The sequence below is a fragment of the Prionailurus viverrinus genome, chromosome D2, assembly GCF_022837055.1.
Source record: "Prionailurus viverrinus isolate Anna chromosome D2, UM_Priviv_1.0, whole genome shotgun sequence".
NCBI classification, from domain to species: Eukaryota; Metazoa; Chordata; class Mammalia; order Carnivora; family Felidae; genus Prionailurus; species Prionailurus viverrinus.
Genome location: NC_062571.1, coordinates 59,559,241 through 59,580,812, shown reverse-complemented (window position 1 = coordinate 59,580,812; position 21,572 = coordinate 59,559,241). Strand labels below are relative to the sequence as shown.

Below are 21,572 nucleotides of genomic sequence, written 5' to 3'. Positions count from 1 at the left end.
ACAGATGCAATGTCACATATGTGTCCAATGTTTGGGAGAGCTTCACTCAGGTGTAGTTGAAATGGGTCATGAGGTGGAGTGAGATTCTTCTGCAACAGAAGACCCATCTGCAGTTTGACTTCGCATCAGTTAAGCTCCCTGCCATTCTAACTAGGCTTTGCCTCTGAGTATAACTGAATATCACGGGGCATATACGTGAATATATGCGATTGATGCCCATGGGCTTTGGTGTATCATCTACTCCACACCCAAAATAGAGTAGTTAATGACCTCCAGTTCTGGAGCTGGATCGCAGAACCATTAATCACTCACTTACAGCTCAACTTCTCTCCAAGTGATTCCAATGACCTTGTCAGTAAAATCGGGGCAGTGATAGCACCTGCTTCTGATACAGGGCGATGACGCATTATCAAGCCCTCGGTACGACGCCTGGTTGTGAGGTAAGTGTTGTTGTTTCTATCATTGTGTGCATAGGTCTGGTGGACTCAGAGCTTAGGTTTCCCGCATCAAAATGTTGTTAGATGTGTACTTATGCACTGGCCTCAACCCCTTTACCGAATGTGGAACGTGGTGCATGGCATATGGATTTTTCCAAGGGCTTTGGTTTAGCAAGAATACCATCCTAGTCTGCTTAGTTTGTAGCAGCTGCCTTTTCTCATGTGACTGGTGTCCTGTCTCCCTGTAGTTTGAGAACAGAGATCATATCATTCTATAATTAAGAAAATGTAGAGTGTTTCTTTTCGTTACACTTGAGTTTGAATCTCAGCTTTTTACAACTAATGGTAAAAACATTAAAACACAATTTTTTCTTGGACTTTTTTATTGAGATATAATTCATCTACCATAAAAACTGCGCTTTAAAGTGCATGATTCAGTGGTTCCCTGCATATTCACAGAGTTGTGCAACCACCACGACAATCTAACTCTAGATCGTTTCATCATCCCCCTCCCTCCAAAAAAGAAAAAAAAAAAACCCATGCCTACTAGCAGTCACCTGAATTTCCTACCCCAGCCTCTGGCAACCACCAGTCTGTTTTTGTCTCCGGAGTTGCCCGTGCTGCATTTCACACAGATGGGATTGTATGGGGCAGGGTCTTTTGTGTCTGGCTACTTTTCCTCAGACTAATGTTTTCAGAGTTTATCCGTGTTGCAGAGGCATTGGTAATTCTTTTTGGGGGGCTGAACACTATCTCATCATATGACCGTACCACCTTGTGCTTATTCATCTCTCGGCCATTTGAGTTGTTTCTATCTTTTGGCGATTGTGTAGTATGTAATGCTGATATGAACTTTCAAGTACAAGCTTTTGTGTGGACATATGTTTTCAATACTCGTGGGTACAGACGCCTAAGCATAAAGTTGCTGGATCATACAGTAGCTATGTTGTAACCTTTTGAGGGACTGCCAAACTTTTCCACAGCAGCTGCATAATTTTAGATTTCCCCCTAGCAATAAGTGAAGATTCCAATTATTCTGTGTCCTCATCAGCACTTGCTATTAGCTGTCTATTTCGTGATAGCCACCCTAGGGAGCGTGAATGTATCTTTTTGTGGTTCTGATTGGCATTTCTTGAGAGCTAATACTGAACATCTTTTTGTGCGTTTATTGGTCACCCGTGTATCTCCTTTGCAGAAACGTCTGTTCAAATACTTGGCCTATTTTAAAATTGGGTTGTCTTTTTATTGTTAAGTTGCAAGAGGTTTGTTTGTTTGTTTTTAAGTAAGCTCCACACCCAACGTGGAACTCAGACCCACAACCCCAAGATCAAGAGGTACATGCTCCACCGACTGAGCCAGCCAGGCACTTCAAAGCACAGATATTTATTTATTTGTTTGTTTGTTTGTTTATTTAAAAAAAATTTTTAATGTTTATTTATTTTTGAGACAAAGAGAAACAGAGCATGAACAGGGGAGGGTCAGTGAGAGAGGGAGACACAGAATCTGAAGCAGGCTCCAGGCTCTGAGCTGTGGGTACAGAGCCCGATGTGGGGCTCGAACTCACCGACTGTGAGATCATGACCTGAGCCAAAGTCGGAAGCTCAACTGACTGAGCCACCCAGGCGCCCCCAAAGCACAGATTTTTAAATTTTGATGAAGTCCAATTCAGTTTTTTGTTGTTATTTAGGCTTTTGGTATCCTATCTAAGAAACCATTGCCTAATTCAAGGTTATAGAGAGTTACACTTTTGTTTTCTCTTAAGAGTTTTATAGTTTTAGCTGATCCATTTTGAATTAATATTTATACATGATGTGAGGTAGTAGGTCAACCACATTCTTTTGCATGTAGATAGCCAGCTGTCCCAACACCATGTGTTGAAAAAACTATTCTTTCTCATTGAATTGTCTAAGCATCTTTGTCAAAAGTCAGTTGACTATAAATATATGGGTTTATTTCTATACTCTCAATTCTATTCTATTGATGTCCTTATGCTGGCACTAACACTGTCTTGTTTGGACTATTCTGGGTCCCTTGAATTTCCATATGAATTTTAGGATAAGCTTGTCAATTTCTGTTTAAAAAGGCAATTGGAATTTTGATAAGAATTGCATTGACTCTGTAGATAAATTTGGGGAGTATTACTAACTTACATCTTCCATTTCATGAACATGAGAGATTTCTCACCATTTATTTAGGTCTTCTTTAATTTCTTTCTTTCTTACTTATTTCTTTCTCTCTTTCCTTTCTTTCTTTCCAGATTTTGCTTTTAAGTAATCTCTGCACCCAACGTGAGGCTCAAACTCACACCCCGAGATCAAGAGTCACATGCTCTACAGGCTGAGCCAGTTGGGCTTCCCTTCTTTAATTTCTCTCAATAACATTTTGTAGTTAACACTGTACCATTCTTGTGTGTGTGCTTCGTTAGATTTATTTCTATTTATCTTATTCTTTTTGATGCTGTTATAAGTGGAATTCTTTTCTTGTGTATTATTCTTTGCTAGTTTATAGAAATACAATTGATTTTTGTGTATCAATCTAGTATTCCGCAACCTTGCTGAATTTGTTTTTTAGTTCTAATAGTTTTTTTCTGTGTGGATTCTTTAGGACTTCTTTTATATACAAAATCAAAATCCTGTCATTTCCATACAGAGATGGATTTACTTCTTCCTTTCCAATCTGGATGCTTTTCTTTCTTTCTGTGCCCCGGTGAATACTTTTAGGGACTGTCTTGGTTCTTCCTCTAGAGAAGAGAGAGAAAATTCTTGTTCATTGGACACCAGGAGCCTTATTTCCATGTTCTTCTCCATTATTATGTTATCCTTCGTCCCATGGTTAAATCTGGGTTATTAACTAGAGCCTTAACCTCTTCACATGTCAAGAAGAAGAGTTCATTACCTTGCCCCCTAGGAGCTCATTATTTACAACTCACCCTTACAGTTAAGTTCATTACTTATTCCTTTTCTCTCTCAATCTTGAATTCAGTTCTCTCAACTGAACATATTGATCAAGCTCCAAGAGCTCTCTCCTTTCTTTCCTTTCTTCCTTCTTGGAACTTTCGCAGATAGGAATCAGAAAACTGCCACAGGGTGAAATAGCAAATACACAAAATACAGATTGCCTGGAGGAAGCATAGTAGCTCGTTCAATTAGGACAACCAGGTAGAAGAGAGGAGGAAAGGAAAAGAAGGTAGCAGAGCTTACTGAGGATAAATTTTTTTAATTGGACGCCAGTTAATGGGAAACAAAGCCAATACTTAGAAGGAACAGAACAATTATAGAACCGAAATAATAGTCCAGCCTAAACATTTTATTTTTTATTTATTTATTTTTTTAAAGTTTTTTTTTTTTTTTCAACATTTATTTATTTTGGGGACAGAGAGACAGAGCATGAACGGGGGAGGGGCAGAGAGAGAGGGAGACACAGAATCGGAAGCAGGTTCCAGGCTCTGAGCCATCAGCCCAGAGCCCGACGCGGGACTTGAACTCACGGACCGCGAGATCGTGACCTGGCTGAGGTCGGACGCTTAACCGACTGCGCCACCCAGGCGCCCCAGCCTAAACATTTTAAAGGGAAAGGGGTGGAAAGCCAGATATGGTGAAGAAAATGTCACTATCCACTTAAGTTATTAAGGTCTGGCAAGGTCTCAGTGAATATAGACTTGATTTTGCCTGCTCAGAATTACTCTGAGAGAATCTTGCTTCCCGTCCTAAGTAAGGGTAACCCTGTCCTAAGGGCTTGCCATCCTAAGCAACTTACGGTAACAAGCAAGGGGAGCTGGTTCTGGGGAACTCGTAGAAGCCTGGGTGTTGTCAAGGTGGCCTCCTATGGGAAGACGGAGCTTCTTCAAACTGCAGGAAAGTCCACATTCTCTTTTCCATGAGGATTCTCAGATAAGTGGTAAAGGCTAAAGGCTTTTCCACCTTAAGATCACAGAGCCCTATTCTGGGAGTTTCCTAACCTTGCCTTGGATTGTTTTTCCTTTCTTCCTGCTGCCGTTAATCAGCATGTTCAGGAAGCCACTTAATTCCCGGGAGGCCCACATTTCTTCACCTTTCTTGGAGGAATGACCCAGACTGCCCGGCCTAGGTTGCAAGGTGAAAAACAGCTTTCCCAGAGATGCTTCTCCTGTCGTTCTCTTCCTCTCTGAGTATCTCTGTCTTGGGTCCGTGTGACCGTGTGACACGCAAGAGACCTGGCATTTCCCCAGGCCAAAGTGCCAGCTGGTGTAAATGTGTTTGACTTAATGGCAACAGACTCCTGGTTTCCTGCTGCCAAGGCCGAGTTTAACCTAAAGTTACCCTTAGGAAGGGCAGGGCGGGTTACTGGGGTGAGGCAACCAGTGTAGCGTCTACTTCTTTTTTACTCTTAAAGGTACAGGGACAGGGTATAGGCAGCGTGGTAAACAATCAATTAAAACTACCCAAGCGATAAGTGTACGGGTCAGCAGAGCTAAACTAAAGTCCCAGGAAACTTTGAATCACAGCCAAAAATCACCCAGACACAGTAGAATCAGATTCACTTCACTTTTATTATGAACAAACACAATTTCAGATCAGTACAACTAAGCTTCAGAGTTGATATTAATAGAAATTATTCCAAAATTATTCTTAGGTCACAAATAACTACTATCCCACATAAAAAGGGGGAAATCCCACCCAATCAAGGAAAAGGTATCCTGTGTATTGTTTCCATGGCAATGAGTTTATGCATTCTCAAATGTTGTCTGGCTAGTTATCCACCACTTATCCGATGGATTTACTCAATCTCCCAGAGAGAACCATATCGATTAATGATAGCATCCAGGACCCACGGTTCATGGTGGACACAAGTTCATGGTGGATACTGCTACTATAAAAATACTCAGGACTTAAAAGAATTCCTCTGCTGAAGGATCCCAAAATGCTTTAAAAAAAGCATTAGTCACACCTCAAAACTGCCCTTTGAGGTAGGTCAGTATTATTATCCCATTTTAACAGAAGGAAAACTGAGGCACATTATAGTTAAGTGACTTGCCTAGGGTCACGTAGCAAGTCAGTGGCACAGTGGTAGGAGAGGCCCTGGCCTTAGCCACCCGCGAAACATTGACATCTTGTTTTCTTTAACCTTTCACGCTGACCCATTTGAGCTAGACTTACAGAGAATACACTCAGGATACTAGCAAACCAAGGAGGAAGAGTTTCCATTTTAAATGCTACAACCATCTTTTCATCTAAAAAAAAAAATTATAAATCAAATACATTCAAATTACTTCACCCTCCATCAAATGTGGGCACTTACTACAAAGAGCCCTAAGAAAAGATTCCAAAGTAAAGCCCAGAAGGGAATCCTGCAAACAACTATACTGATAATTCTCCAGCCAGGCCCCCTTTTCTACCAGCCACTTTTGCAGGCTCTCAGGTGCAAAGGAACTCCACAGAGGAAGTGAGAGCAGGGCTCATATGCAACACTGATTAGAAAAGATGTAAGGCACCCAAATAAGTTGTCAGCACACCCACAAAGCGAGGACTGTTAGAAATTCAGACTTGAGTTTCTGGGACATTAATGTGTCAATTGAACTCAGCTTTAGAATCTTGAAAAAAGTGTTCCTTACTCAGCAGACACCCTTCAACCTGCACATTCTCCTATACACTGGGGCCCTCAGCTTGAGGACCCTGTCCAGCCTTGTGTAAGTCATGCTATGGATCAGATCCCTGCGACATAATTAGAATAGAAAGATAAACTTGTTTTTGATCAGAATTTATAAAGCAGGCATCTGATAACCTGTGGAATTAAAACTACCCAAGGGATAAGTACACAGGTCAGCAGATCTAAACTACGGTGATCTTCCAGTAGATTCTTTTCTACTGAGAGGAAGAGCTCAAAAGACAAGGATGCCTTTAGTCCAGGTTAACCCCTGTAGCCTCTGTCTGTTTGATGAATACAGGAAGAAAGGCCCTCTTCCCTTCCACTATTAGGGCTCAACAGTGCACAGAACATTTGGTATCGTACATTTCCAATCTTTCACAGAGTACAGCCAGGCTTTTGCATTGATGACTCAGGTACAGGGACAGAAATAGTCCAAGGTTCTCAAAACACCGATGATTTTTTTCAGACCTCTCCTATACTACTGTTTGCCCTAGGCTGTGTGGTGGGGAATGCTGGTTAGTTTACTGAACAGAGACGCTGTTCAGCCAAGTTCATGGCATCTCAGATCCCAAGTCTCGGCTTTGCAGTACACCCTGGCTCCAGGGAACGGGGCCTCCTTTTGCGTGAGGCACTTTGGAACTTCCCTTTGCTTCTTGTGCTTCCCAGTGAAGACTAGGCTCCCTCCCACTTCTACAAGCATTGCACTGTCCACTGGGAGCAGACTCGGGCTGGGCAGGCTTACTGAGCGAGCAGGGGGCAGCTAGCATGCTCTCTCGTGTTCTGATCCAGACAGAGGAGGATAAAAACAAACCCTTTTTTGCCCTACGGCTGGCTCACTGGTACCACATGAGCATTTGGCCTGGCTGTGCCTGAGCCAGGGATGTTTCTGGTAAGGTTTGCCAGCTTTGTCTTGAGTCATCAGTGTGGTAGGGGAGCCCAGAGGTGTAGATGGAGAGACTCTGGAGGCCAAGTGAGAGTGGCAGCTAGCTCAACTTTATAAAGAGAAACAGTGGTGCAGTGACCCTGAGCATTCTGTCTGCAGGAAGGGGAGCTTCCTGGTGAGCAATAGCCATCACTGCCTCTGAGTATCTACAAAAGAGGCTTCCTGCCCAGAGAAAGAAGAAAACAGCAGGGAGGAGATAGAACCTGTAGGAGAAAATGGACAGCTGGGGTAGAGCCAGGAATCAATAACCACAGTAGTTGAGAGATTCCTACCTCGCCTTCCCCCGGCCCAGGCAGTCCTATACTTTAGACTAGAATTTTAACAGAGAAGGAATGGATGAAATGGTTCAACACTGAGGGGAGAAGCCTTCTAGTTTTTATTCATTCCAAGGAGAAACTGGCATTCATGAACGAACCTAACATTTAACTTGTTTGTAGAACCACCTTTCAAATTAGGACATCCAATGACTTACTCAGTAACCTTCTGAATCCCCTGGCAAGGTGTTCTCAGAGCCCTTCTTTTGTAAAGTTATCTCTTAGGAACTGCCAACAGACCTTGCCCCGGAACCTCTCCATCTCCTGTCCAGCAGTGAGAGGAAAGCAGACAACCCACCTCATTTCTCCTCTTTTTCAAGCATCCCTCTTTCAGAGGGAGACACTCTAAGTGAATTACTTTAACATTCCAAGCAAAGGATGTATGTATGTATATTTTTATGTTGGACCCAACCCCACCTCTTAAAATCCTTCCTTTCGTGGAAGGTGGCTGTGCTCACCACTAGGCCACAAACATGTTCCTCTTTCGGATGTCTGGAAACGCTTGAGCCACCTTATTCCTATGATGGGAGCTGACCAATGTCCCGGAGATGGCAGAGCAGAAAGATGAAAGAATTTTGATGATTCCGTGATCCGCTAGATTCACCAATTCTGGACACAAGCAACCTCAAGATTTCTTGCCATATGGAATAAGAAATCTTGTCGTTATTAAAAAAAAAAAAAAAAAAAATCCTTCCCCAGCAGAGACCACTTTTACTACAAACTAAATGCTTCTTCTTTATCCTCAGACTAAACTACAGTGGGACATTGAGATTTGCTTTTGCGTTGCCAAGCTCTATGCCCATTCCCCATTCAGAGTCAGGAGAGAGAGGAGGCATGCCATCTGGTGGGGCTCCAAGTCCCCACCAGGCAAGCAACTGTGTGTCCAATCACAGCAGGAGCTTCTTGCCTTGATTCCCACCTCGCCCCATCTTTACTTTTCTCAATCATACCATACACGCTAACTCTCTCCCCTGACAATTTACCTGCTTTAGAAGCTTTGGGCCCAATAAAGTTATTTTCCATTCCAACTCGCAAAAGCCTGGGCTGAAGACAATTAACGGGGGCCTTCCCAGAAGATTTTATCCTAGCTCTAGCGTGAGCCACCCATCCTGAGTCTCAGGACAGCTCAAGGAAAGAGTTATGTGGGGCAAAGCCCACAAGCTCTGGGCTACAGAACGGTTGTCTAGGCTTTGGAAGTTGGACAGCCACCAATGAATGACGAGCTGCTTGCCTGGGAGGCGACGAGCGAGGAGGGGAAGGGAAGCGATACGGACAAAGCAAAGAAAACGACGATGGACTAGAAGAGAGGGAAGAGAAGAGCAAAAATAAGAATATCAGCTTAGTGTCGTGAAGGCAGAGTTGTTGGCTTTCAATTTTAAAAGAATACTGGAGTGGGTTAATGTCATCCTCTTTAGCATCCTGGTAGCATTATTCAGTAGTTAATAAACAGAACATTAAACCTCTGCCCGGCTGGCTTTCGGAAAAGGAACCCGAGGGACCCAAAACTCAGCCACTCTTGTAGCTTCCGTCTCCAGTTCTTTTAACCCTGGCCAGGATGGCGGCCTTGGATACTTTCTTCCGGTCGTAAGCCAGGCCGAGGAAAGCCATGCAGTCGATGAAGAATGTGGTGAAGTTGATGTGCCAGCGGTACTCACTGGCAGAGTAGTCATAGGGAAAGGAGTGGTGGTAGTTGTGGAAGCCCTCCCCTGGAACAGAAGCAATGAGAGTTATGGGGCCACGCTGTGAGCTGCAGTCTTCGTGGTCTCCGCGCGCTGGTTGCCTAGCAGAGGGCCTCAACCCCCTCAGAAACTTGCTATTGCTGAATGAACCAATGAACCCAGGCTCTTCGCCTCTGAACCCAATTGTTTCCCTCAGAGGCGCTGGGGAGCCCTGATCCCCCAAGCCTTTCTAGGAGCCTTTGTCAGAGAAGGACCGGCAATTTCTCCCAGAGGATAAGCTAACTAGAGAGAAACTGCTATGGCTGGGAATGGATTTCAGATTGGAAGATTCCAGAGCCTCGCTAAATATTGGTCTGAGCCGCTACAGGCTCTTTGTGGACATGTGCATGTGTCAGCGTGGGGAGAGGACAGGGTAGAGAATGAAGGACTTTTGCTGTGCTTCTTACAGAGATGAGCAAAGGACCACACCTTTCGCCACGGCATTAGCGCCACCTCGAAGGGGGGGAAGATATTGACAGAATTGGGCAGTAACAGCCCAAAGGCAGAAGAAAAAAGGCCCAGTGCGGGGGCCCGAATTTCCTCAGTCACTACTGGTTTACAATGGACTGTTCCGGCTTCTAGTACTTTGAGCTTTGACCCTGGCGTAGGGTGATGCTGATAAAACAGAATCTCTCTGAGGGAGTAAGAATTAAAATGCTTATGGGGCACCCGGGTGGCTCAGTCGGTTAAGCAACCGACTCTTGGCTTTGGCTCAGGTCAGGATCTCACAGTTGGTGGGATCAGGCCCTGTGTCGGGCTCTGCGTTGACAGCGAGGAGCCTGTGTGGAACTCTCTCTCTCTGTTTCTCTCCTTCTCTCTCCCTCTCTCTCTGCTCCTCCCCTGCTCTCTCTCTCTCTCTCTCCCTCTCTCAAAATAAATAAATAAACTTAAAAAGAAAAAGACTTAAAATGCTTAGATATTCCCTCTAACCTCTGAGATTCTGAGATGAGCAGGTCACTTTGCTGGACAGAAGAAAAACAAAGCAATTCCGGTTTTAGGAGAATTTCGGGAACAGGTAAAGCTTTGGAAACTCCGCAGAGAGTGAGCCTTCCAACCTCTGGCAGGACTCTTCCTTCCGGATCGTATTCAACAGTAACAATACTGACCCTTAGAAAGCTGGGAAAGACTGGCTAATAAAAGAGCACACTCTGAGCCCTTTGAAGATAAAAGAAGCCTAGTAGAGCAATAATGATATAACAAGCAAGTGAAGGAAGTCCTGCAAAGTAAATGACACCATCCAGGGCAAGTCAAGGTATGTCCTCTCTCTGTGACACCTGATTATCCACAGTGTGAACTGAGTAGGAGGCTGGGCTCGCCACAAGGCCGAACGTACCGACAAGATTACCAATTTCCATAAATGGTTTTGTACCAAGGCTCTGTACAAGCACCAACCAGGCCTCCGGTTATCAGATTCAAAACTAAACCAGATACACACATAGCCAAGAGGCCAAGAAACAGAGGAAGGCCCATGGATGGAACAGGGAGAGGACTCGGCAACTGGGGCAGCAAGACAGAGCCCAAGCAAGGCTCAAGGGAGGAGGGCAGCTTTGGCAGAGAGAAAAAGAGCATGTGACTGTGGGGGAGGTAACTCAAGAAGAAAAAGGTTAGAACAGCAGAAAAATAAGCCCCAGGAGAACAAAGGCCAGAGGTGAAAAGGGAGGAGGGCAACAGGTCGGAGAAACGAATGAGAGCCGAGACAAAGTAAGATACTGGCAGCCACTCTGAAGTCGTGCTCAGCAAGAGGCTGCAGTTGGGGAAGCTTGCCATAGACCCAGCGCCAGGAGAGGACAAGTGTCATTCCAGAAACTTCCATTTCTGTGAAAGTCTCAGACTTGCATCGCCTAGGTGACTGATTTCAAACAGGGTTCAGAGCATGAGCGGGCGCACTGGTAGACGGTGCCTGCGAGGCGCGGGAGGCACATGAAAGTTCCGAAGAGATGGGAAAAAAACGCCCTAGTACCGATAGTAAAGATGATGAGGATTGAGGATCTAATGGGAGGTTTTAAAGCGAAAAAGTGAAGGTTAGGCCACGGTGGGCACAAATATGTGGAACGGTGAAGTTGCCTAGATATACCGGATGACCAATAGCACTGGTCATTGGTGAGGGAGAGGTCACGGGGTCTGCTTCAGGAAAATAAATTCCAGGCCTCGGTCAAGGTCTATATTTAGTTGAAAACAGTGACGGGGAAGAAAAGCGGGGGGAGTCAGATGGTTAGAAGCCTGTTGTCTTAGCCTCTGGCTATTAAGACTGGAATGATAGAAATAAATTCATGAATAGTCAGCATTAGATCAGTGAGCGGGTACTTGTGATCAAACTAACCACTTTACTCATGGTTCCCTAAGCCACGTTGTGGGGAAGGTGTGTTCCTAGCACAGAGGAGAAGCAGGAGAGAGAAAGATAAAGGGCAAGAGATAGGACTGACGAGTGGTGGCAAAGGGTCACCAACAATTGCTTTGATGCCCTTCATGTTGGCATCACCAAAGAATAAGGCGTGGCACATGCTTCAGATGTGGCCTCCCTGAATACAGCAAGAAGATAAAATAGAAGTTGGTGCAATTAAATTACAAGGACTTAGTCTACATTGTATACAGCACGTTTACATATAACACCCTAGGCTTACTGCCCACCCAAATGATCCTGTTGGCCCGTTTATGCATTCCCTGCCCCAAGCAAGACCTGCAATCCAGCCCAGAGGTGACTGGAAAAAGGAAAACCCAAAGGGGCTCATTATACATAGCATTTGGGAATGTTCTGGAATGTGAAATCAAGTGCATTGTTGTTGTTTTACCCTTTTCTTCCCACAGAAAATCTGTTGCCTGACTCTGAAAAGTTGTCTAATATATTGACCCTTAGTTTTGCAGTGGGATCCCAGACAGAAAGAAGTCCTAAAACAGGTTACTCTGGTTTTTCTGGCTCCTAGCCTAACACCCTAACCGGCGGACCACTAGAAGGGGTCTTGCTGCGGACTGCTGACTTACCTACAGCTCCCAGGGAAACCAGGATATTCTCTCGGGGGCTAATGGTGGTGTCATAAGGGCGATATCCGTAGAGGTGGGCAGCGCTGTTCACCAGCCAGGTGGCATTGAGCACAATGGCGTAACGCAAGAAAGTGGCAACGCACAAGCTGTGTATAAAAGTTTCACCCCAGAAATACCAGGGCACAAGAGTGGGCAGGATGAAGCACATCAACAGGATGCCGGGTTTGTAGTACCTACATTGAGAGACCATACGCTGAGTCAGAGGGGAGAGGACTCCCAGATCTGCCTGATTTTCCCACTGTCACCGGTGGGGCTCTTTCCTTCTATGGGGTACAACATAGCAGAAGTCAAAGCAAGAGGGAACGGGGTGGGGAAATGTTCTGAGAATGTCTCCGGGGTTAGAAAATGAGGTAATGACAGGTGAACTGACTTTTCTAGGATCACACCAGTAGGAACCGGTGGAGCAAGGATTGGAATGCTTGTCTCCAGCGTCTGCATCCAATGTTCTTTTTGACTGTAGCCTAATATCACCTTGGTAAGACAGGTGAGGTCCCAATTACCAACTTAATAAACTCAGTCCTCCTTCCCAGGCTGTTTTTCCATCCTGCCTTGTAGGCTCCTTTCTCTTTCCTGTCCATGGTTTCTGAGAGTCTGTGCTGTGTCTTGCCTCCACGTCCTGCTGGCCACCCCTCTAATCATTCCTCTCCTTCCTGAGCCAGGCACAGAGCGTCCTTGACGCCCGCAGGCCCTCTGGAGGCTCCGTGCCATTCTTCACTCTCTCCAATGTAGGCTACGCCATTGACATTTCTAGGGAACTGCTTTCCTGCTTCCCTTCAGTGGCCAGTGTTCTCTACTCTCCTACCATTAGAATTCCCTGCATCAAACTTTGCGTTCCTGCCATGTTAACTGGCTCCCTGTTAACTCCTTACTCGTGGTCCTGCTTCTCAGCTCTCTGACTCAATGGTTTTTTTTTCAACCAGCCCGAGAGTGACCTTTCTAAAGAACACCTCCGGTCATGCCACATTGCTGTTCAAAAAACTTGTAATGGTTTCCCGTTGCCTATTGAATTAAGTCCTACTTTTGCTTTTAAGGCTCTACAAGAATAGCGTCAGCCTCTCTTTCTAGTCTTATTGCCACCACACCCTGTGCTTCAAGCAAAAGGACTTTGTGGCTGGAATGCGCTTTCATGCTTTAGCTCCTTCTCTTCTTTGTGTTTGTACTTTCCCTTCCCACACACACCTGTGAAAATCTCTATCCATCAGGGGATTCCAAAGCTACCTTCTGCATTAACCCTTCCCCCATGCCCCCCACTACACAACCTCCCTCTCCTTTGGGCCCCTCATTGGTATAGAAAACATCTTGCATGTGTCATGGCTGTCCAGATCTTTGGCTCCCCCTCCACTTCCCAACAGGCTACAAACTCCTTGAAGGCAAGGATTGTGACACAGTCATCATTGTATCTGTGAATGTCCTAGGCCAATAAGCATTTGTTGAATCTAACTGGTTTAATTAAGAGAGCTCTGAGAGAAAGAACAACAGTCCATGGGCAGGGGCCTGTGGGCCGTTAAGTATGAGGGTTTTAAGTTAAATTCGGAACGTGCAAACTCACTAAATTACTCAGCTTCGGTTTATAAGCCCTAGGGGAAAAAAGGGGGTTCCCCAAACACTAGATGCCCAGCCCCGTTATCCCCTCACTCACCTTCTCTGGAACATCACCAGCTTCTCAGCTTTTAGGTCAGACAAGTCTAGCAAACCACCCTTCTCTTTGACGGCTGGGTGTTTGCGTACGAGCAGCCAACCCACATGAGAGAAGAAAAAGCCACGCCGGGAATTGTGAGGATCAGCATCTGTTTCTGAGAACTTGTGGTGAGCACGGTGATCTCGGGCCCATTCAAACACGTCATTCTGGAGGGACAGAGAAGAGGAACGTAGGCCTGATGAGAAATACCCTCTTAGAGGAATTCCACTGGGTAGGCAACTTTAAGAGCCCATGGCTCTCAGCTCCACCTCACAAAATGCCCAGGGGTTGGGGTATCAAAGGGGTCATGGAGTTGCCTCCTCTTGTCCCCCAGCTTGCCCCAGAAGCTTCGGTGGAAGGGCAATTTAAAGTCCCCGGACCACAAACAGGACTAGCTTCTTCTTGAAGGTTATATGGTGGACAGAACGGAGGCAGATCACACAGAGCTCAGAGAGTTTCATTCGAAAAGCACATTGCAATTCTTCAAGCAAGAAAAATGCTGGAAAAGGTCCTCACGGGGCGCCAAACCCCTGGGCATGGAGATCACGAGGGAGGCAGCCTTGCATTCCCAGGTCCCGGTCGGTGGATGAAGCTTCAGAGAGCTCCGTACTGACGCCTTGCCACATAGGCGATGGCCAGGCAAAGAAATCACGATCTTGACTCCATTTCCAAATGACCTGTGGGCTCCCCTAGGATTCTTTTCATCCCTTAAAGAATGTGCCAGAATCTCTTCCTTTGCCCCACAAAGACAACATCAGGAACCTTCAGTGCTGTGACAGAGATGATTATACAACTGTGGCAAGTACCTGGGATGCTGCCATGAAGGACAGGATCAGTTTGCTTTCTTTCCTTTTTCCTCTTGCTCCAAGCTAAGCCCCGCACCACAGGCTATCTTTTGTCCATTGCTTCCACTTAATAACTGGGAGTTCCCTTTCCCCAGTTCCCTGCATTCTATCTCTGCCATGAACTCTTTGCCTCAACAAACTTCAATATTTGACTTAGCCAGACTGGCAGCCCAAGATAGAACCAAAATGTTGGTCTACCTAGCTTGTCAGTGACACCATTTCCTCATCTGTAAGAGGGGGGTAATCACACCAACCTTCTAAGATCGTTGTGAGGGTTTCATGAGGTAATCCACGTCAAGGGCCTAGAATAGTCAGGCACACAACCAGTGCTACAAAGTATTTGCTCATATACCCGAGAACACAGAGTCCAAGAGTCTATGACATATCAGCTTCAATCCCATTATGGTGGAATCCTAAAATATTCGCCTAAAATGGCGAATTTATTGTCCTGTGTCTGCCCAGGAACACAGGGTCAGCTCCTTATGCACTGCGGCCCCTTATGATAAGGCCCCCAACAGCTAAGACTGTGTGACAACAGAGAGACCTTAGGATCGAAAATAATCCCATGATGCTGAGACTATTTCCTATGTAGCTCCTACTCCCTCTTCCAATGTGGACTTAGGGACTGGGCCTGCACTGGAGGTGACCCTAAAGGGGAGAGGAAATTGAGGTGCTGTCCAGGTGTAGCTCCTCTCCAGGCACTGAGCTCCTCCGTTCTGTCCCTGGACCATCAGAAGAGTGGAGGGAAAAGAGCTGAGCAGAGCCAGCTTCTTACCTGGAATGCCATCGTGTTGGCAATGATCAGGAAGAACCGCAGGGGCAGCCGAGCTTTGTAAGTCCGGTGACTCCATAGGCGATGAGCTCCCGCTGTTATGCCCAGGGCGCTGATCACATAGTAGAAGAACCCTGCCGGGAGAAGTCAGTGTGGGTAGTCACTAATCTGGGAAGACATTCACATGACGTTCTCCAGACTGGTCCGTGTGTTCTTTAGGCTTCGGGTGAGGATCTGTTTTACCCTAAACTCCAGGGATGCCTTGGTCTCCCATGCCCCTTCCGTTTTACAAACTGAAAACTACCATCACCTCCCATCCTCTGGAACGAGCCAAATCCCAGGCACTTCAGAAAGGCCAGGCAGAGAAGAGGGCTCTTATCACCCAGCCACTTGTCATTCTCCATCATGAAGGACATTATCCCAGATCCCGTTTCCTTTGACCTTCAGTTAAACTTTTCCAAAGTTTTAAGGACCCCAGACGACTCCTGCAAAGTTTAGGACCTATAAGCAAGGGTGGTATTAAAATGTTTGACAGCCAGTATGGTCTACGCATTGACCAGGTCAAGGGACCCTGGATTCTAGAGGACACTCACAGGGCTCTGAACCGTGGCTATTTACCAACTAGTATAAAAACATTTCAATATTTTAGCAGGCAGTGGGGCCATATCGGGGGAAAACCCGCACTGCACATAAGTCATATCTGCACAGTGTCTGAAGCTTTGCCAAGGCTTTGATGCTCTCTGATTCATCGGATACCTTGAATGGGATCTAATATCCTCACTCTGCAGTTACGTGTACCTTGCAGTACGCGGTGAGAGGCTGAGTGGGCTCGAAACCAAGTTGTCTGTCAACAAGCAGTTTGTGTCCCGGCTATACTGTACCCTCCACAGCCCCACGGTTCCTGTGTCCCTCCTTTGCCATGTGTCTCAGTCAGTCCCTGCTCCCTCTGGCAAGGCTAATTCTAGGTAGTGGTGGGATGGCCTCCAAGCTACCGGCGGAATACCCCAACACTGTCCTGCCTCACCTTCCCGGAGGCCTGCAGGATATAACCTCTAGATTATACAGAGATATAATCTCCAACTGGGAAGTGGGTTTCTGCGTATAGCCATCTTCTGCCTTCCTGGAGGCCTGCAGGATATAATCTCTAGATTATACAGAGATATAATCTCGAGCTGAAAAGTGGGTTTCTGGGTATACCCATCTTCCTCTGCTCTAGGAGGCAGGGGCTGAGGCCTTGGTAGAGCGGTGACGGTTGACAGTGTTCCATTCCTAGGAAAGCTGCTAGAAACAATAGATCCTCAGTGGCCACGGAACTTAGTTGCAGTTGGAGACACTGCACATTGTAACAAATTGTCCTGTGTTCTCTTCCAGCCATAGATACCAGTTTCCTAAATAACCCCCTTCCTCCCCTATCCTATCTTCCTCCACCCTCTCCTGTTCCTCCTACAGGATCTGGAGGAGAGCCATGGGGCCAGAGTCTGTCCCAGTGAAAGCTCTACCCATAGTCTCTCTGAGCTGGGATTGGGGCTTCAGGTGATTTGCTGGCTTTAAGCCATGTGGTGAGTTCTTTCTAGATGTATAGTATCTGCCTGCAACTGCATCTGAAAAAGTGACAGTTGAGCCACAGCCGACCAGTCACCAATGAGGAAGAAAAATGGCTCTGGGCATGAAAGCAAAAGCACTCAGCTCAGAACCAAGGAAGCTGCTAGGGCTTTTGCGCGCCACAGAGGACCTGGCAAGTTGACTCAGAAAGCACATAAGATGCTAGTATTAACAGGGGCATTGGGAAAAGAGCCCATACACTCTGGTGCCTTTTTCTATCAGTATCTCTAAAGCCCATCTAATAGAAAGCCTTAAGTCCATTGGGGATTCATTTCTTCATGAATGTCCAACTCGTCGGCCTAAGGAAAGTCTCATAGCTTTGACTCTAAGAAAGATTGGAGAAGTTTTGCCCCTTGGCCAGTATTGCCGAGGTATCTCTTCAGCCCTAAGGGCTCTTCTGAGATGCTCTCAAAATCGCTCAGAACCATGAGAAATACTGGAATCACTACCAGTTGCTAATTTAACACTGTCCTTAGGGATAAAACAAAAGGAGAAGCCAAGCTCCTAAACTCTGAAGGTGGCCCTCTGACCCTCCCTTCACCCCTCTTGTTCCTTGAGACAGAGAAGTTCTGACTTCCTAGATACAGCTGGTCATCCCATCAACTAAGCCATCCACCACGTGGCCCGGGGGCGGGTGTGTGTGTGTGTGTGTGTGTGTGTGTGTGTGTGTGTATGTAAATCACCATCCAGTCTCTGTGTGCCATGTTTCTCTGTCCAAAAGTACAGTACACACCCATGGGCAGAGCCCCCAAAAGGTAGCATTGTTCCCCCTGCACCAGCAGCCAAGGGCAAGGAGCAATCAGCAATTGTCTGGCCAAGCTCCGGGCCTCACGAGGCCTACAGGGAGTTCTGAGGTTAGAGGGGGCTAGGTGACAAAACTACCTGTGAAGATCCTCTACTGGGAAGAAGGAGCGGAGAGAAGAATCCATAGTCTCCCTGGGGGATCCTTAAACCTGCTCTTGACCCCTCACACTACAGCTGAAGTCCTGCTGGGTTCTCAGAGGGGTACAGAACACATGTCCCCTCCCCTCCCAAGCATAAGGGCCCTTCCTGGTCTGCAGATGAACTGATTTCCTGCACCCGGCCAGCCCCAGGAGTGACACACATGTAACCCAAAGAGCACTACCTTCCTAATCCCAAAAAAGTCCTGTTTGTCCCACTTTGTATCTGGAAAAATTGAGATCCCAAAGAGAGGGGATCTACCCAGTTGCATTTCTCTGTGGCACTGAGAAGATTTCCCAAGACAAAGCTTCAGGGACCAGATCCCACCACCTTTACACCAAGAGGTCCGTGGAGGGGAATCAGCTAAAACTTGGCCTACCAGCCCTTCGACACAACTCTCGGCCAAGAGTGCAGCTGTCGGCAGGCATCCCACACCCAAGACTGCTCTGGAAACCCTAAAGTTGTGTTTTGGAGGGGAGTTCTGGCTCACTACCCTCAGAGAGGGGCAACGTGGAGCCCCTGGGGCACTGGAGCCCTCTGCTCTCCCTTTCCCCTTCCCAGGTCAGGCTTTCGGTGGCAGAGGTGAAAATGCCTGCAAAGCACATGTGTGTATCCAGGGGGCAGGGCCCTGCCATCAGCCCATCCCCGTGGATCCCTGAAAAAGCTGAGCTAAGGGCAGGTTAGGGACAAACCGGGAACCATCTCCCTCACTGCAGCAGCCTGAAGGCTGGGGCTGCTCAGGGTTCTCTTTTCTGGCCTGGCCTGGCTGTCCCTGGCAAGGAGGGACTTCCTGACATCAAGAGAGAGGGGCCAGAGCATGCCAGATGGGCACTGGACATGAAACATTTCCTCCGTCATATTTCGTTCTCAGAACATTTTCATTTGGTGGCATGCTCAGTTCCCTGCGGACGTCCATGGAGTCGCAGCAACATCTGTGTGACCTGCTTCATACAGGAGCTTTCTTCGTCTATTTAACAAAGAAGCCTGGTCGGGCCAAGGGCCAAGGCAAAATTATTTTGTAGATAACCTCTTCTCTGGTCCTCCCTCTTCTACTAACTCTTTTCCTGAGCGGGTTCTCTTGCTTTCCTAGGACTGTGCTCAGCATATTCCCTCTAAAGCTGCTGGTCTAGTCCCATGTTCCCATGCCTCCCAGGTTGTGGCCTTGATCCTTTTGTGGCCGGCAGGGCTAGGACAGGCAGCCAAGCAAATGACTTGAAACAGAAATGCTCCTTCAGGGAGAGCTGACTCTTTGGCCCAGGTCAACTCATTTCAAAGCCTGCAGCACCCGGTCTCAGGGCTCCCTCCCCAACCCCCATATTAAAGGACCCCCAGCATCGTCACTCCTGCATCCCGATCCCCCTAGGCTCCGTGCTCAGCCCACCATTCTTGAGTCACCAAGAGACATGGCTGGGAAAACCTGGGCCTGGAGGGGCTGTTGCCTCTGCTCTATGCAAGATCCTACCTTATTAGAGGAGTGGGGAGAAGCCAGGGTACTGGGTCAGAAGGACAAGGGAATCTCTTACCCCAGATCCAGGTGTAGACCTTGCAGGTGGGAACCAATATGATCCCATAGAGGGCTCCTAAGTGTAGCAGAGACATAAGGATGATGTTTCTCCAAACATACTGAAGCTTGGGCCTTGGGCCCTCGGGATCTTTGTAGCTTGGGTCGTAGATGTCATCTTTTATTTCAGGGCGGATGTCTTCTTCCAAGTATGGGGAAGGCTTCTCCAACTTGCACCCTCCATTCTGCAGAATCCTGGAGGGAGGCGCTGTGATGGTGGTGGTAGTTGTGTAGGAGCTAGAGATCTGGAGGGGAGAGGAAGCAGAGTCAGGAGGGAGAAGAGGACACGTGCACGTAGCCCTTGCCACTTCACTCTAATCAAGGGGGGGGAGGGGAGGGAGGGTGGCGTCGGGACAGACCCTGCGCCCAAAGCCTACGTTAACTGAAGAGTCCGGGGTACCTCTGATGGAAGAGAGGGAAGCCCCCAGGACCTGTGCAGATAGATTGTGGAAGGTGGTGGAACCTCAAGGTGAAGATGCGATAGTAAGGAGGAGAAAAACACTCGCACCCTTAAGAACACACAAAGGAAAACCCGCATGCATATATAGACATCAAAGTACCGGCACGACCAGGTTTTTCTTTAAAGCTTAAGAAACAAAAGTTGGGGAACCAAGTCCTCAAATTACAATCCACATCCCCACCAAATTGAAGGCAGTACAACTCGCAAAAGATGACTATACAGTCCACGGAGATCTCAACGCTCTCGTCCACCCAGCGCCTGTGAACCCGCAGTGTGCGGGCAATTACTTGGAGCTCACCTCCTCTTGCAGCAAGTGGGCCGGCATCTGGGCTCTCTGATGCGGGGATCACTTTCCCGGGGCTGAGACTGCAGAGCGGAGTTCCGGACAGCCGGAACAGAGGGTAGACTTCGGTTCCCGAGCCCGCGTTTGCGTGGTGACCCGCGGCGCTGCGCCCCGAACCCCTCTCTGCGCGGTGCGCGCCGGATCGGTGTCGGGATCCGATCTGCAGTACGTGGCTCTACCCGGGATGGGAATTTAAAGGCTAGAGCTGGCAGTGGATGTCCCGTATTTCCTCAGACCCCTTTTATTCGCTGCCAAGAAGGGGCAAAGTGCGCGGAGTTGGCTCGCCGTGGGAGACCCGCCTGGGCGGGAGAGGGGAGGAGACAGGGCTGAGGCGTGCTGCGGGATGGAGACGCACAAACAGGATACTGCAGACACACCGCGGCTCCGCCGCTGCAGCCCAGGCCCCTGCCCCTGCCCCTGCCCCCGGGGAAATGCTAATGTGCTTCTGTAGAATCTGGCGCGTCATTGGCCGAAGGGAATTTGGTGCCACCTCGTCCAGCCGTTGCCATTGGCTGGGCGCAATCTGCTGTTCCCTCTGCCGCGAGCTACTCGCTCCCCCTCCCGTCTCTTTCTCCTTCTCGGCTCCTCTTCCCCCGGCCGCTGGCCCGGTGCCCGGCACCCTGCGGGCTCGGAGGCGCTCGGGAGCTTTCCCTCCGCACGCGGGAGAGGACCCGGTCCGGGAGTGGGGGGTGGCTACCCGCCCGGGACTGGCCCCCGACCGCGGGCGAACGCCTGGGCACCGGGGAAGTTTCCCTGGCAACAGTGGGGAAGCCCCGGGGCCCACCACTCCGCGCAGCTCGGTCCTGTCTTCGCGCGCCCAGAGACGCGTGGGAGGAGGGCGAGACGTGGCTTCCGAGCTGGGGTCCCGGGCAAAGGGGGCCGGCGGGGTCCCGCGTGGCTCCCCGGCGGGCGCGGGGCCGGGGGCCGCTGCGGAACAATGGCCCTGCCCCGCCCACCAGCCCCGCCGCGCGAACCGGAGCCTGCGGAACCCGCGGGGGCTCGGGACGGGCGGCCGGCACACATGCCTGCACATCCACGTGTGTCTGTCTTGTGTGTGTGTGTGCGCGCGCGCGTGTGTGCGTGTGTACCTGCACGCGCGCAGGGTGTTCTGCCTTGGAGCGCGCTCAGCAGGGGACAGTCACTGCCAGGCACCGCGGTGGAGGGTGGGGGTGGGGGTGGGGTAGGAATCCCATCCCTCTGTGCTGCGCACAGGCCTCTATGCCTCTGGGATGTTTCGGTGAGACTTGAGCCAGGTTGTAATTCGGGGTTCTCCTTCAAGGAAAAAGGCAGAGA

At 48.3% G+C, this 21,572-nt stretch overlaps 1 protein-coding gene across 1 annotated transcript; it reads right to left on the bottom strand.

Annotated features, from left to right (window-relative positions):
* Nucleotides 1-4,946: 4,946 nt before the first annotated feature.
* On the bottom strand, nt 4,947-20,675 carry SCD (stearoyl-CoA desaturase). Its single transcript, XM_047826015.1, has 6 exons — nt 20,235-20,675; nt 19,439-19,721; nt 15,375-15,505; nt 13,716-13,921; nt 12,017-12,249; nt 4,947-9,025 (listed from the first exon to the last, which is right to left on the bottom strand). The coding sequence occupies exons 1-6, from the start codon at nt 20,259-20,261 to the stop codon at nt 8,826-8,828; spliced, it is 1,080 nt and encodes a 359-aa protein (XP_047681971.1). The 5' UTR covers nt 20,262-20,675; the 3' UTR covers nt 4,947-8,825.
* Nucleotides 20,676-21,572: the final 897 nt, after the last annotated feature.